Source organism: Acomys russatus, chromosome X (genome assembly GCF_903995435.1).
Source record: "Acomys russatus chromosome X, mAcoRus1.1, whole genome shotgun sequence".
Lineage (NCBI taxonomy): Eukaryota > Metazoa > Chordata > Mammalia > Rodentia > Muridae > Acomys > Acomys russatus.
Window position 1 is genome coordinate 117,295,861 of NC_067169.1, and position 17,996 is coordinate 117,313,856.

The 17,996-nt window shown below is 37.4% G+C and overlaps 1 protein-coding gene and 1 pseudogene across 2 annotated transcripts; both read right to left on the reverse strand.

The window, feature by feature from the left end:
* Window positions 1-229: 229 nt before the first annotated feature.
* Window positions 230-603, reverse strand: LOC127185662 (60S acidic ribosomal protein P1-like). 2 transcript variants are annotated; one of them, XM_051142146.1, is made up of 2 exons: window positions 539-603; window positions 230-463 (listed from the first exon to the last, which is right to left on the reverse strand). In XM_051142146.1, the coding sequence occupies exons 1-2, from the start codon at window positions 601-603 to the stop codon at window positions 262-264; spliced, it is 267 nt and encodes an 88-aa protein (XP_050998103.1). In that variant the 3' UTR covers window positions 230-261. The 2 variants fall into 2 exon arrangements, with proteins under 2 accessions (XP_050998103.1, XP_050998102.1); XM_051142145.1 differs by having other exon boundaries at window positions 230-603.
* A 10,491-nt stretch (window positions 604-11,094) lies between these two features.
* Window positions 11,095-12,172, reverse strand: LOC127185117 (actin, cytoplasmic 2-like; annotated as a pseudogene).
* Window positions 12,173-17,996: the final 5,824 nt, after the last annotated feature.

Genomic DNA, 17,996 nt, shown 5'->3' on the forward strand with positions numbered 1-17,996 from the left:
AGTTAGTGAGGAATAAAAAAGCATCCCACCATTCTTGAATTTACATTCTTACTAATAGCAGTGTTGGGTACAATGTTCTATCTTCTCATCAAACTATGATGCTGTCAGATGATGGCTATGCTCCTTAGACTCCTCCTTAAAATAAATTATTTCAGTCTTAAAATCATTTCTTAGCTATGTGATAAGGCTGTCTCTGATCAGAGGGTAATATCTTTTTGTTTAAACAGGTTCAGCTTTTAATTGAGCATGTTAACAAGAGGTTTAGTCAAAAAGACCAAAGCCCATGTCATCATCAGACTCCTCAGATTCTTCCTTCTTTGCTTCCACTCTCTTCTCCTCAGCTGGGGCAGCAGCGGTGGCTGGCCCAGGACCTCCTGTTGGTGCAGCCCCGGCTGCTGGAGCTGGCCCACCAGCCCCTACATTGCAGATGAGGCTCCCAATGTTAACATTGGCCAGGGCATTTGTGAACAAGCCAGGCCAGAAAGGTTCAACGTTGACCCGGGCTGCTTTAATGAGGGCATTGATCTTATCCTGAATGACCTTCACCTTGTCATCGTGAAGAATAAGGGCGGAGTAGATGCAGGCGAGCTCGGAGGATGCCATGTTGTGAACTGCCCGCACGGTGCTAGTTGCCAGATGAAGTGAGGGGCTCACTCCAACATGATCTTAGCTTCCTTGGAAGCACCTTGGCGGTAGCTGAGGGAAAAAAAGCCAGAGGGTAATTTCAAATTGATATGACAGAGTCAGTTCCAAAGCAGAGCCAATTCCTAGGATGGAAGGGATAACCATTGAGATGTAATATGAATAAGTTAATAAAATTTTTTAAAAAGAAAATAATTTTTAAAAAAAGGAAGTTGAATCCTCATACTAGAATGCTAAACGTAATGTCACTCTTCTGCAATAGGAGAAAAAAGTATCTTTTTAACACAAGTGCTACAATATTATTTGAAGAAAGTAGTAGAAATGGACAGAGCCCCCAAAGGTCCTTCTCCACTGATGCAAGAAAATAACAATGATCCTTAAATTCCAGCCTACCAGACTAACAAAACAGGCTTATTTTAAAAGTGAAACCAGTTTCACATTGAATTTTATGAAAGATTTTAAACAAGCCCCAAATTAGTCCATTTCAACACTCATTACTAGAACTGCCAATATTCAGAAGCAGATTGACCATAGATTAATTTTTCTATGCTATTTGGAGAACATTGTTTTCTTTTTCACTTTCAAATGCCATTTAAACATAAATATAACAGTAATCTCTAGTGACACATTCAGTGAAACAAATTACTGTGTTTTCTTTCATTACTGTTTTTTCAATGATACTGGTTTTACTTAACTCCACAAATTCAAAAGAAAAGCTAGGTCCACTTTATGCCTGCACTCAAGATTTCTAATTTTAGTCACAACCTTAATATTTATGTTGTTTTGATCACATATGACACAAAAAGACAATGAACACTCTGAGATAAGTGTGTACAATAAAATAGAATGATAAAATATAGGGAATGATTCCTCTTCTCTCTTCTTTCTTCATCCCCTCCCCCAATACGACCTTCTTTTCTTTTGTCTGTGCTGCTCATAATCACCTCTTGAAATTAAAAAAGAAATACAAAGAAGAATCAGCCTCAACATTTACATACCAATCATACGTGCAAAGGGTCTCATCTAGGTCTCCACCTACCTGTGTTCCATTGAGTATCCTGGCCTTGTTTTCAGACAGCATATCGACAAACAAAACTTTGAGATGGTAAAAAAACTCTTTCTGTAAACCAAGTACAAGTTAGCTATCATTTTTCTGTACTCTCTACTGTCATTATTTCTGTTCCTCAATGATATTAACTCCAACCGCTAGAACTATGCTCAAAGTCATAATTTTACACATTAAGTATATGCATGTACTGATAACATATATGACATTATATACAAATGTGAGAGCTGGAATGGTGCCCAGTCATGTTGTCAGGTTCTTGTGCAGACTAAGAAACTGGATCAAGAACAGTGAATAATGATAGAAGCAGAGACAGTTTATTAATAAAGAGAAAGCTTCCAAGAAGTGAAGTGTGCCAGAGCTGGGAGAAAATTCAGAAGCTCAGTAGCCCAAGGCAGGAGGATTCTAATTTCTTATGGATCATTTGCCCATATTGCTTCTCTCATATTTGCATACTGCATGCTTTTTCTGCACATACTCTACTTGGCAACTTGGCTAGGAAGAGGTGTCTAGTTTTCCTTTGCCAACTGGCTTCTCTCATGTGGTAATCTTAATGCCTTGCTCCCTTCCCTACTCTCCTACTACATTAACCTATATAGAAATCAAGTGAAAGGTAAATTTTTACACATGTTATTTTCCTAATAAAGCAGTCAGCATTAGCAAAACCTATCACGTATTTTGGTACTATGACAGTGTGTCATAGTATCATCTTACTTGCTTAAACTTGGTTACTTAAGCACTTATCACATATCAACTTGAGGAACTGCAAAAAGGGTTAGTAAGTTCTCTACTCTAAACAAATATACAACAAAACAGAGGACATAATAAAGATACATGAAAAACTCCACAAAATTTATGTCAACTACTAGTTTAAATAACTACAAAAGATACAAGCATCTACATTGTAAAGATGGCAGGTTTCTGGATGAACTAACATCAAAATTAACTCATGAAGTTTAAAAGAGGCAAAGGGTAGTGCAGTAACACTGGTATAATGATTTGTATGACAAACTACATGTAACAAACAAACTCGGCAAAGAATAACCACTCAGTCACACATACACATTAACATTCAAGACAATTTCATTCATCTGGACTTAAATTATGCAGTTCTATATAGTTTACAAAAACAGTTTTTCAAATATTGTTACATTTCAGTTTTATACTATCTTAGTCAGGAGATGTGGTAAGCAGCTAGTCTCTTGGAGCATCCATCTGATCTCAGGTGTATATTACAGCTCAGAAAGTTATTCCAACCAAGAATTGTCTGCCTGATTAATCAGACACCTTGAAGACATATCGATTGACTATATTAGAGATAGATAGTTGCTTCCCAAGCAAAGAACAAAGGCAATTTTCAAAGTGCAGGCTCGGGCGCACACATATGGAGAGAGAGGGGTCAGGGTAATGGTCTGTGTATGTGAGGGAAACTTAAGGGAGTGATCAGAACAAAGACTGTTCAGTGAGATGCAGAAATGAAGCAGAAGTTATTCAGAATTCAGATATATAGTTAACATAATGCATATTACATGCTAGAATTTAGAAATATCCATATGGCATAAAGAATAGTAACACTCGGGAGAATAATTCTACTGCATTGGTTGCCAAGAAGGTTAATTATTGGAACCTAGAATTTACCATAGGACAAAGATATTCTCATAGTTGGTGGGGAGGATTATTGATAATGGTAGAGTTCAGTTAATTTGGTGCATGGAACAGGACTTTCTAATATCCAAATACATTTCAAAGTTACAGTAATGAAAGCAATATGATACTGAAAAAACATACATATAAACAAACATGACAGAACAGAGAGATTAAAAATAAGTGAAGCTATAAATGGTCAAATACTCTTGAACAGACATGCAAAGAATATGTGATGCTAGTGAGGATGTGGAGAAAGGGGACCACTCCATTGCTGGTGGGAAAGCAAACTTGTACAACCACTTTGGAAATCTATCTGGTGCTTTCTCAGAAAACTGGGAATAGGGTTTTCTTAAGACCCAGCTATTCTACTCCTTGGAATATACCCAGAAGATGCTCCACCATACAAGGACATATGCTCAACCATGTTCATAACAGCCTTATTCATAATAACCAGACACTGGAAACAACCTAAATGTCCCTCAGTTGAAGAATGGATAAAGAAACTGTGGTACATTTACACCATGGAACACTACTCAGCTATTAAAAACAAGGAAATCCAGAAATTTGTGGACAAATGGATGGAACTAGAAATGATCATACTGAGTGAGTTAACCCAGAAGCAGAAAGACTCACTTATAATTGGACACTAGCCCATACGGCATGTTCCATGAAAGTCTTCTCTTACCTGGAGATTGGAATAGATGTGAGGACATCCTACTGTGACTCTAGGTAAGAGAAATATAGGAGAATGGGGAAATAGAAAGATCCAGGGGGTCCTAGAAACCTACAAGAAGAACATCATGATGCGTAGATTTGGGCCCAAGGGGTTCTGCTCAAACTACTGCACTAACCAAGGATAATACAAGAAGTAAACATTGAACCCCTACTCTGATCTAGCCAATGGACAGAACATTCTCCACAGTTGTATGGAGAATGGGGACTGACTCTGACATGAACTCTGGTGCCCCATATTTGACCACTTCCCTGTGGTGGGGAGGCCTGGTGGCACTCAGAGAAAGAGTAATAAGGTTACCAAGATGAGACTTGATAGCCTATGACCATATAGTGGAGGAGGAGGTCCCCCTCAGTCATAAACCTAGGGAAGGGGAATAGGGTGAAAGGGGAGGGAGGAATGGGAGGATACAAGTGATAGGATAACAATTGAGATATAATCTGAATAAATTAATAAAATAAAATTTAGAAAAACAAGAAGGACTCAATGGAAGATGCTTAAATCTCACTCAAAAGGGGAAATATAACAGACAGTGGTAGTGATTGAAGAGAGGGATAAATGTAAGAGAGGGAGAGCAGAGAGAATTGAGGATCGAGATCAGACCTGGGAGAGGGAGAGTGGAAGACAGAAGACCTGCAGAGAAAAGAGAAACTGTGGGCAGGAGCATCTCTGTGACAAGCTGGAGATCTAAGTCAGAGTAGGCCTCTGGGAGGATATGAGGGGCACTACAGCTGAGACTGCTAACAGCAGGTACCATGGAGACTGAAGAGGATACTCTCTAATTAGATAGGACTCCTAGTGGAGGGAGGAGAACACCAGCCCACACACAAAAACTTCAACCCAAAATTTACCCTGTCTACAAGATGTGCAGGCATAAAGATAGATCAGAGATTGAGTGAATGTCCAACCAATGCCTGGCCCACCCCAAGACCCACCCTATGGGAAAAAGGCAGCACAATTAATGATAACTCTGCTATGCTTGCCCACAGGAGCCTAGCAGTGATGTCCTTTGAAAGGCTCCACTCAGCAACAGTTTGAAACAGATGTTGAAAGTTACAGGTGAACACTGAAACACAGGGAGTATTGTTGAAAAGTAGAGGCAGAAGAGGAGGAAGAGGAGGAGGAGAAGGAGGAGGAAAGGACCTAGAGGTGACAGGGACTCCACAAGAAAACCAACAGAGCCAACTAACCAGGACCAAGAGGGGCTTGCTGACTCTGAAGAACCAACCACGGACCATGCACGGACTGGACCTAGGTAGGCCCTCTACACAGATGTAGCCGATAGGCAGTACAGGCTTCCTGTGGGTCCAATAGTAAGGGGAGAGGAGACTGTTTCTGACATGGACTTTGTTGCCTGCTTTTTGATTCCTTCCCCTTGGCAGGACTGCCTTGCTAAGTCACAGGAGAAGTTGACATGCTTAGTCCTGATAGAACTTGACCTGGGGTGGGTAGATAGGTGGAGCTCCCCTTCTCTGATGAATAGAGAAGCGGGTAAGGGGAAAAGGGAGAGGGTGTGACTAGGAGGAGAAGAGGAAGTGGGATAAGACAGGATGTAAAGTGGATAAATTAATAAAAATATTAAAAGACAATGGGAAAAGTAACCTGCCTGCTAAAAGCTCCAAGGGTTTGCCAGATTCAGGATCACTTAGAAGACATACATCTGAGCATGTCTGAGAAGGTATTTCTGGGGAGTTTTAAATACTCTTAAATTTTTCAATAAGGCTAGAACAAGATTTTTGTCAAGTAATGACAGAATATAGCACCAAGAATTTCAAGTTCAGTTGTAGAAACTAGAATACAACACAGAATCCTCTACCATTTACTGACAATAAAGAAATTTTATTGATGAAACCCGTATTACCCATATTCTTAAGAGGAAAAATGGAGAAAAGGGATGAATGAATTTAAAACTTACAAGTGATAAAAGTCGGTTTCTCTGAACTCATTCAATAAAACACTTTAGCTAAATGAAAATTAAATCAGAAAATTATCTACTGAACAAATTACAAGAAGTTGTACTGAAAATTGAGTCGTGTTTTAAACTTATATCTAAATGAATGGGGATAATGATTCTATTAACTAATAAAAGCCTTTTGTAAGGGAAAATGAATTTGAACAATGTATAATGGCATGTGTCTATTAGAATGCAATGATAAAATCCATTCCTTAGTATGCTAACTTGAGAAATCATTTAAAGGGCTTCAAAAGACTCTCCAAACTGAATAAGCATATTCAAATTGAAAATATTTAGATCATAGAACTAAGATTCAATCTACTTCTAAAAGGTGGGCAAGAATTGGAAAATATTTAATAGTATAAAAGTGATAAGTTTATTAAGACATTGATAGAAATGGGAATAGATGAAAATGAATTTGAGAGAAAGGAAAATAGATTAATTTAAATTTCATATAATAGTAGATAATTAGATATAAACCTGCATGCTACTACACAGAACTGAAATTCTTTTAGTTTTTAAAGATTTGTTCTTAAGGACTTGTGATAGAGTACTTGCCTAGCATTGACAAGGCTCTGGACCCTATCCAGAGCATTGAAAAAAAAAAGTGATAAACTGAAGTATATAAGTGAAAATATTCCATTTACAGGAAAGCCATTTAATGGAAAACAAAAAATATTTGGTTTTCTTACCACCAAAAGGAATACATTTAATATATTAATAGAACTACTAAGTGAATAGGAAAATAATTAAATTTAAAAGCAGAATAGGAAAATTGATGTTAAGGAATAAATCTCATAGAAGATATATAAGACCTTGTCAGTTATATCTGTCTATAAAGAAGGGAACACAGTGGCAGAGAGAGACTAAGGAAGAAAAATAAATTGTATTTAACTGCATAAGTTATGTATCTTTTTAATTTGGAGCACTGTATATTTGTATCCATGTTAAAGTAAATCAGTAACTGTAACTCTTTTGTTAAGAAAACAAAATATTCAATCATGTCTCAATCCAGTTATCTGCTTCAAGCTCTCCAGGTAAGTTGATAAAGATGACATATGATAGATATTGATTTACATTGAGAATTTTAGATGAACCAAGATAGGAAAGATGCTTTCTTTAAGATTGCCAAATACAAATAGCCAAAACACAAAGAATGTAATGTTTATATAATGCCTGATTGTTTCATGGTTCTTCTTGCTATAGGTAGTTTATTGCATATATATGTAATAATATAAATTACACAGAAAAATATTTTTAAAAGAAAAAAAGAGTATGGGTAAGGTATTAGTTATAGGAGCAGAGCTGACTCAAAGACAGCCAGATTTCCAGAGTTCACACCAGCATTATCTGACAGATCAGAAAACCTGGGAACCTGGAGCACACTGTGCAGCCTGCAGGCACCTCAACAGGTTAGACAGTTTCCTTTCAAAGTAACTCACTTGCTCTAACCTCTCTTAGGTAGCTAGTCTGGTTTCTGCTTCTTCAAAGCAGCGGGTCAGGTTACAGTCTTTTTTGCAGCTTTGTTTACAGGAGATAGAGAGATAGATTGTCAACAGTCTTTGTGAATATTGTCATAGGGTGGGAGAGGTCTAGCCATTGCAGTCAGTTTCAGGGAGTTTCTGTAACTATTTTCAGTTGCTTAGCTTCTGTCTTGGGAGATATGATGTTTCAATCTCAGAAGAAACATCTATATAACAGTGAGTTAAGAAAACAAGAGCAAGAAGTTGGAAAGAGGATAAATTGGAAGTGTCTGATAGGAGTTGATGCATATATGACATTCTCAAATGATAAAAATAATAAAGCAACTTCTATTTATATTCAATAAAAATAACTGAAAAATTAAAACATATTAGTAAGTAAATTTTTGTGGTGATAAAAGCTATAATCTACAAAGGTTAGTGAAACTAGTTTAATTTTGTATAACAAATAGTATTATAATGAAATGCATTCAATACAATGTTCTAGAAAGACAAAGAAAATCTATCAAAATATTCTGAGATCATGGTAGGGGTAGGAGTATGAAGAGACCGTGCCTAAATAAAACTCCTGGCATGGGATTTGGAATAATGTTACTGACACTCTCACATTTACAAATATATACTACATTCTTGGTAAGTAAAGTTTTTCATGGTACGTATCCCTTGGACTAGTGTTTTGATATAAGTGAGTATATACCGTTTGTCTCTTTTTGCTTCTGGGTAAGCTCACTCATTATGATAATTTCTAGATCAATCCATTTGTCCACAAATTTCTGGAATTTCTTGTTTTTAATAGCTGAGTAATATTCCATAGTGTAAATGTACCACAGTTTCTTAGTCCATTCTTCTACTGAGGGACTTTACTTACCAAGAAAGTGGGTCAGAAGAGAGGACATCCTATTGAGACTTTAGGCGAGAGTTGCATGGAAGAATGGGGAAATAGTAGGACCCACAGGGTCCTGGAAACCTACAAGAAGAACTTTATGACAGGCACATCTGGGTCCTGGGGTCCTCCTCAAACTAAGGCACCAGCCAAGGAGAATATAGGCAGTAAGCTTCGAACCCCTACCAAGACCTAGCCGACGAACATGATATTCTCCACCGTTGAGTGGAGAGTGAGATCTGACTCTCACACAAACTCTGGTGCCTCTTTTCTGACCACGTCCCCTGGATGGGGAGGCCTGGCGGCACTCAGAGGAAGGATAGCAAGTTACCAAGAAGAGACTCGATATTCTAAGAGCATATATAGGGGGAGGAGGTCTCCCTCAATCACAGACATAGGGGAGGGGAGAAGGGGGGAAGTGGGAGGGAGGGAAGAATGGGAGGAAACAGGGGAAGGGCTAACAATTGAGATGTAATATGAATAAATTAATAAAATTTAAAAAAACAAATATATACTATAAACATATCTAACACCATGCCCTCCCATGTGCTGAAAAAATGAGTAAAAAATGTAAGAATTAATTAGGGTCTCATATTTGAAAATGATAAAAGTCACATTCCATGTGAGCTATGCAACAAAAATAGAAATTAAAAAACCCACAAAGATAACCCCAGAACTTTACCACTTAGAGATTAATGATCACTTTGATAAATACAAAGTAGAAGGAAAAAAAGATGAAAATTTTCTAAAACTCAAATCTTATAATTAACTGTGCATGTAGGATAATTTAGAAAGTTAAAAGTTCAAAAAGAGTTAGAAAGTTAAAAGGTACTATAAATGAAGTAATATTGAAAACATATGAACTAATTTTTTAGCTTAAAACTAAATAAACAGCTATAAAATGAATCAAAAAGTGAGGTAAACACAAAAAATAAAATTATTTGAATTATAATAAATATATCCTAAACTGCAGAGGACTAGGGTCATTTATGGGCCCTTGTTAAATTAAAGGGAAAAGAAGGTTAAGGAGGCAAAGTCAAGAAAAGAGAAATTTGATGGTGAGTCTTGAATTAAAACTTAATGTTTTGAACATTTCTTGTGATTGATCATGACCTTCAGGTATAGGATCCATCAAAGTACAACTTCAGTTCTCAAAGGTCACATTGTCACTAGATGAGCTGCAACCATCAGTTGCAATGTTATTTGAAAAATCTTAGATATGTGATATAAGGAATACAAGTCAAGCCCTACAAAAACAGTCAACAAATTGAAAGATGACATCTCTCAACTATGTTACAATAGCAATTTTTTCTATACTAGTGTTTCACCATTACCTCTTGAATTATCTGTGTTTTCTCTTTTCTTTTTAACCCTCTAGGCATGGTTTCTATATCGTTTCTTTTTACATTCTTTTAGTAGGACACTTGATCTACTTTTTAAAACATTGATAAGTAACACAATAAGAGAAAATACATAGCTATTAAGGTAAAAAGAAAGTGTCAGAGAATTTTAAAAGTCTTTTTTTGTAAAAAAAAGAAATGTCCTTATGAAGACACCTTAGGCCCAAAGAAGCTTCAGATGATAATATTCAATCAGAAGAACCTTACATCCTGTATAAAATCTGACTAATTGAAAGATAAAGATGTTTTTAAAAGTTATTTAAAGATTTAAAAAATATTCCACTAAGTTTAGAATATCTTCAGCCCCAATACACACATCAATATTATCTTAAATAACATGAAAATGGCTAACAAGACAGGAGCCTAGTTCCTGAGTAGTACACCCTTGGAGTAATCATTAATTCATTTCTTGGATTGTACATAAAATCTGAGTCAAAAAAGGAAAAAGAAGAGGAAGTCTGAAGGTTGGGGTAAATGAATGCTGCATCACAGAAGAGAAAGAAAAAGGAAATCTGTTAGCATATCACCCTCATTTGCCTCATTCACGCAGAGTGGAAACTTTTCAATGAAAACTTATTGTATCACTCAGTTTGCCATTGCTATCACAAATTATTTGAAAAACTAGCTTAAGGAAAGAAAGGTTAATCTGTGCCTATGTTCTCTAAGGTTTCTCTCCTCTGTCTAGTGGCACTATTCCTTTTAGGCATGTTAAATGAAAAATCATGATGGTAGGAGGCAGCTATCTTAGTGCATCATGGCAGCCATGAATCAGATAAAGGAAAAGAAGATGAGGTACAGAGTTAAACAGCAAATCTCCAGTAACCTACCTCTTTCTAGCAGGCTCCACTTCCCAAAGTTTCCAGCATCTCCCAGAACAGTGTCACCAGTTGAGAAGTGTTCCAATCCTGAGCCTATTGGGACATTTTAAATTCAAATCATAATTTTTACCTTACTTAGTAAAATCCCAAATTCTACCATTATCCTGATTCTTCTTTCCTGTCTTCAATTTCTATTGAAACTTTTTGCAAAATATTTGTTACTTTGTTCAGTGTTATATACAGATCAGGGAATGCATAGGTGCTAAACACATTTTTAGAACCAAATCCCTATCATTGCAAAATCTTTTAAAGCTGTTTTAACAGTATCCAAAAAAAGTGAACAGAGCAAACTGTGCAAAACCTTGAGTAAATATGGCCAAAGGGGAGGCATTCTCAGTTGATTAGGGTAAAGCAAATTGATACTTCAGAATCAGTTCATGCAGCAGATGCCTGGCACCTTTTCAGTCCATCTAGAAGCATTTGCAGAGGACAATAAAGGGGCCTGGCTTATACTCCTGCTTGTTGACCCACATCTGCTTGAAGGTGGACAGGGAGGCCAGGATGAAGCTGCCAATCCAGACTGAGTACATGCACAGAGGAGGAGCAATGACCTTAATCTTCATTGTGCTGCTTTCTAGGGCTGTGATCTTCTGCATCCTGTCAGCAATGTCTGGATACATGGTAGTACCACCAGGTAGCACTGTGTCAGCATACGGGTCCTTGCAGATGTCCACATCACACTTCATTATGGAGTTGAGTGTAGTCTCATGGATGCCACATGACTCCATGTCCAAGAAGGAAGGCTAGAAGAGTGCCTTGGGACACTGGAATCGCTCATTGCCTATGGTGATCACCTGCGCATCAGGCAACTCATAACTCTTCTCCAAGGAGGAGGAGGATGCAGCAGTAGCCATTTCTTGTTCAAATTCCAGGGCCACATAGCGCACCTTCTCTTTAATGTCACACACAATTTCCCACTCAGCCTTGGTGGTAAAGCTGTAGCCCCACTAAGTCAGGATCTTCATGAGTTAGTCTGTCAGGTCCAGGCCAGCCAGGTCCAGATACAAGATGGCATGGAGAAGGGCACTGTATGTGTGACCCCCCTTACCGGAGTCCATGACAATAACAATGGTGCGCCCAGATGCATACAAGGACAGCACTGCCTAAATAGCCATGTACACGACTGGGGTATTGAAGGCTTCAAACATTATCTGCATCATCTTCTGTCTGTTAGCTTTGGGGTTCAGAGGGCCCTAAGTCAGAAGCAGCTGCCATCCACAGCTCATTGTAGACAGTAGGCACAAGATCTTCTCCATGTCATCCCAGTTGGCGACAATGCTGTGCTCGATAAAATACTTTAGGGTCAGAATGCTTCTTTTGCTCTTGTGCTCATCACCCATGTATGAACCTTTCTGGCAGAGGCTTATCATGGTGCCCTGGGAAAACAATGATGTTAGAAAAAATGGCCATGGGAGAGTCATCACCAGCAAAGCCAGCTTTGCACATGCCGGAGCCATTGTCAATGAGAGCGATGATTTCTTCTTCCATTGTTATCAGCAAAGCACAGGGTGACAAAGCAGCAAGACATAATTGGGGGCAGAGTGTGAGCCAGGACCTTGTACCTTTGTTGTTGTTTGTTGTTTAAGTTTTTGTTTATTTTGTATTTATTATAATTTATTCATATTACATCATGATTGTTATCCCCTTACTTGTATGTCCTCTGAGACATACATGCTTTCTGGTAGGGAAGAACTTTTAGCTGTTCTACTTTGCTGAAATTTAAGCTGGACAAGTGCTGAAAAATTTCTTAAAATATTTTGTTTCACTATCAAAAATTTTACATGCATATATAGCACAGTATCCATACATCCTGTTAGTCCTCTTTTGTCTAGTAAATTCCATTAGTCCTTAGTCTTCAACTAACTTATGCATGTCTTATTTAACGAATGTTTTTTTAGGACCTCCTAGATTAGTTCCACAGCTGACATCAAAACAATGGATATATCTCATCGTAATTACTTGATACATGCACTAAGCCCTCCTAGGCTGAAGTTATGTCACTGTCGTTCACAGATGAATTCTTATAAGATGCATGGTTCCAGACATAAAATAAGTAGTTAGCATGTTTTGCCAAGGTAGTAATAAAATGTGGGGCCTAATGTTTGCAAGGCCAGTGCTCTAAAACTGACCTACATGGCTCCACCTACCCCCAGCATGCTTACTGAATGTTCAGTGATTAAATAACAACCACTATGTACATAAATGAGGAAGCATACAGCCTAAATTTAGGTAGGACCAGTATTTAAATGAGGGTCACGTAAAAAAACTGAAAGAATGAATACCAGTGCAAAACAGGTTAAAATATAAGGCTCAGAGAACTTCATTCCAATACATGAAGATAACTACATTAACTATACTGTTCTATTTAGAATCTGGATCTCAGTTATACAACCAAAATTTTGGGAAGCTTGTCACTAAGACAGGAATAGCACATTAAGAGGCTTGCCAAGCCTGAGGCTGACTAAATGAACACATTCAATAACTGTTTCTTAATTGTATCTTAACTGTCAACAAGCCATTGTTGCAGTACAATGCATATTGTATCTCCAACATATAAGCTAGCCTTCTAGTCCAGCATTTACTGGATCAGCAAATAATATTTGTTTCATATTTCCAGAGGAAAAAAAATTGCAGGGATGTTTGATTCCCAAGGCAATAAGGTTAGATAATAACTTCTCAAAAATAATTATGAATATATTTAAAGATTTCTTATATGTATAAAGTTATATTCAGACACACACACATACGCACACATACACGCATGTGTGTCTCTCTCTATATATGTATATACATGTATATACATATGTATCATATAATATACATAACATCCCATCCAATGCTAAGGGAACATTGTAGAAAGCAGTATAGGAAGAGTATAAGAGCTCAAAAATAAGATAAAGCCGATAAAATGTCATCCTGCAGGCACAACCACTGTAATCCTGAACTCTCAGTAACTGGTTTCTTGCATGGGGCCTGAACAGCCACGGAATAGATAAGGGCTAATGGGGTCCTACCACTTACTGTGGGACTATTGTCTCTTGATAGATTCTGAGAGAGGAGAACCATTGTTTTCAGTTGTCTATCCAGTGCTGAGTCCACCAGGCTCCAAACTCATGGTCTCACAGGCAGATTTTATAAAGCTCAGTGGAACACAAACCAAAACAAATAAACATAGATGTGAGAAAGAAATTTGCAGGGGAAGAGTGGTAGACAGGAGTATCTATGGGTTCATAGAGGGTGAAGGTTGAGAGTAATCAGTTTGCATTATATGCATGTATAAAATTATCAAAGGAATATTTGAAACTGTGATACACATTTAAAAATCATCCAATCAATAAATCTGTGAAACATTTGAACAAATAGTTCTCAAAAGAAGTAGACATGGGCAATAATAAAATGTTCAACATTCTTAGTCACAAGGTAAATGGAAATACCATTCCTGATTATATACTTGAAATAATCAAAATCAGCACATCATAGTGATACTTGTATATTCTTGTTTATTGAGGCAGCATACAAAATATACATATGGAACATCCTTGGTATATACCAGCAGTTGAATGAATAAATTATATGCCATGTATATATGCAACTGAGTTTTATTCAACTATATCATTTAAAGGAATATAGATGAACTGCTGTTTATCATTGTGTCAACAAAAATGTGTCAAACTTGGAAAGACAAATATCAAATGTTTTCTCTCACATTTAATCTTTGGGGTGCATGAAAGTTGAAGGGGGACTTTTTGGAAAAGAGAAGGGGCTAGGAAGAGGTTGGAATAAGACTGGACTGAGCAATGGGCATGGTTCTAAGAAAAGCACATGATACATGCACACAATGTAATGGAAACCATAATTTCTACAAGAACATATACATGCATAAAATAAATGATGTCTAAAATTTAAAAAGAAGCATGTAGAATCATTAAATACTAGAATATACGCAGACCCTGAAAGCTTGGTATTAAGTGAAAGGAGCTGGTACTAAGGCAATATATTGTATGATTCTGTTTAGAAATACCCAGAATTGGCAAGTCTGTAAAGACAAAGAGATTACTGTTTTTCATGGCTGACAGCAGAGGAAGGAGGAAATGAATGAGTAGGACAACCATTCTGTAATGGAAAAAACATGCTGAGTTAGATAGTGGCAGTGCTTGTTCAACTTTAGATATAGTGGAATGCAATTGATTTCACACTTTCTTTTTTTAATAATTTATTCAGATTACATCTGAACTGTTATCTCCTCACTTGTATCTTCCCATTCACCCTCCCTCCCTCTTTCACCCTATTGCTCTCCCCTAGGTCTGTGACAGAAGGGGACCTCCTCTCCCATCATATGATCACAACCCATCAGGTCTCATCCCGGTAGCCTGCTTCCCCTTCCTCTGTGTGTCACCAGGCCTCCCCACCAAGAGGAAGTGGTGAAATTGAGGGCACTGGAGATCATGTGGGTGAATTTTTGTTGTGTGAGTTACATCTCATTTTGCAAAAGAGAATAATTTGGTATAGGGCTTGAAAGATTCTGAATATAGTCACAAAAAGTTACTGTTCTGTGGAAAGTTCTGTTTAATTGATCCTCTCCCAACCTAAAAGAATAATTCCCAATAAAATTAATGTGGCGATTTAGATCTCAGGCTAGTTCAGCAAAACTGCAAGTCAATGCTGCTATAAAATGTAAGTTGTGCTTTCACATATGCTATAAATTTTACAGGTATAAGGGAAAGGAAAAAGAGTACTAAGTCATGGAATGATTATGTATAAAAACACCTTTCTACTATTAGCTCCTATTTTAGTCAGGTTTGGCCTTTCACTGGTGGTAAAACAATGTTCTAAAATGTTAGGCTACTGACAACTAATCTGCCATTTATTGGTTCCCCAAGGTTCTCTCCCAGCTCAGTCAGCAAAAGCATAACATGTTTATGGCCCCAAGGAAGGCTGTTAGGCAGAATTACAGAAAGGAGGCTTTTCATTTGATGAGTTTTCAATTTCTCAGTAGATCATTTTTATTTAAAGAAAGGGATTCTTACATTTAGGGAAATACTTAGAGTTATGTGAGTTGCTAAATTCTATGTCTTTTGACCTTCAGATGATAAGCTCTGTGTAAACTGGGAAAAAATGAAATTCATCACTCTTTCACATGACTGTACCTTCCTTCTCATACTTATTTAATAGTTCATGTGAATACTGTCGGGTTTATAGTATGGGAGACAAATCTTCCAAGAAATACACAAGATGGACACTGGAGAGGTTTCACATTCAATTCAAGAGCAAAAGGTGATAGAGCAGCTATTTGGAAATTTCAAACCCAAATTAAGAGGACTATAAAGCACGCATTCTCTAAGTGTATCTTTGGGTGTGGAAATACTTACTGAAGCATCATCAAGATAATGTGCCTTGGAAGGCAAAAGGAATACATGAGTGGAGTTATTTCTTAGACACCACATACCTCACCGATAACTAAATGAGAAATGTTTCCAGGATTTATGAGAGAAACTCAACTTGAAATCATCTCCTTGGTGCTAGCCAAAACACCAGAAAGACATAACATGATACATCAGTAATATAAGATACACTGCACATCAGATCTAAGTGCTACTCTGGGGAGAAAGTGGGTAGAAGAATCAATCCTCAATTGATTAATGATTTATTCAAATCATCTGTCAAAATATGACATTTAAAACTGACCTTGAATGAGCCAGATTAGGTTATTACCAAGTTAAAGGCATAGTCACGTAAAGACCCATAAATCATTCATTATACCTCTTCAACATCTCAGTACAGTAGCTTTTAGTAGTCTCATCTAAGCCTTGAACTGATGGTATGCATGCAACAAATACTTATTGTGTGTCTACTATATGCCTTCTCTTGAATAAATTGTGGCGGCACATCAAAAGATAGTTAAACATGTACTGTGTATTCTGAAACTGCTCTATCTAGTGGGAGAGACAGGAAAGTGACTGGTGCTTGTTGACTGTCACCGTCACCCTAACTCCAGGCTTAATAAGAGATCCTGCTTCAAATAAGCAAGATAATAAGTGATAAAGCAAGAGGTCCATGTTCTTCTCTGACGTCCATGTGTGCACGGATAATTTACTCTCTTTAATCAACTGTCACATACATGTTCGGAGATGAGGAAAAGCAGAGTTACTGAAGCCACTTTAAAAGAATATAGCTTATCTATTCAAAAATAATTTCTAAAAAGAATTTATATTTACCCAAAGTGTTATCTAGCAGCATACTGATTGATTATTTTAACTAAAGCTTAAGAGTTTGGGTAAATATATTTTTCAGTAAAGGTACTATATAAAGACTCAAATAAATATGTAGAAGTGTAGCGGGGGGAGGGGAAACATGAAGGAGAACAGCAGCTGAAGTTCAGAGATAGGAAAGACCATCAGCCCAACAATTCTACCTGTTAAGTAAGGCCTATCTCTTGGACAAAGCAATATGATGTGGGTGGCTGGGTTATTGGCACTTTCTGCCTTTTGAATTGAATACCAACTCAGTCATGTAAAGAGAAGACAGAGGACTTTAGGATTATTATAGTATGAAAGTAAGCCTTCAAATAAATAAGGTATCCTTTTTCCTTTCCAACATGAGGCTGGAAGAATGATTCCATCTAATAGTGTGGAAGAAACAGGAAGAAAAGAGAAGGGATGTTCTGCCATCAAGATGGTGTTCTAAGTATACCCCATCAGCAGTCATAAGCATGTCCATGGAGCACATTTTAGGAAGTGCACCCTGTGAGCACTCAAAGGAATCTGGACACTTACCATCAAGGAGCTAGGGACTCCAGTTGTGTGCTTTCGTACCAGGCCCAACAAAGTTGTCTGAGGCAGAGGAGTGAAAAATATTCCATATAGTGTCTGTGTTCATTTGTCCAGAAGATATAATGAGGTTCAGGATTTGCCAAACAAGCTATGCATTTTAGTAACCTATGAACCTGCTACCACATTTTTAAAAAACCTCTCTCTCTCTCTCTCTCTCTCTCTCTCTCTCTCTCTCTCTCTCTCTCTCTCTCTCTCTCTCTCTCTCTTTCTCTCTCTCCAAATAGTATTAGTTTCATATAATACATGAGACTATACAAAATGAATACTTTGCTATGGAATAAAAATAACCAATTAGGGGATCAGTTAACTTCTAATTATTGAAAAGGAAATATAATGTAATTGTGGAAGAAAAAAATATAAGCCATTCCTGAAAGGCCACTGTGGGGTCTATATCAACAGGAGCAGTGGCTGTCCCTGACTCTGTTGCCTGTCTTTGGATCCCTTTCCCCTAGCTGAACAGCTTTGTCTAGCCTCAATGGGAG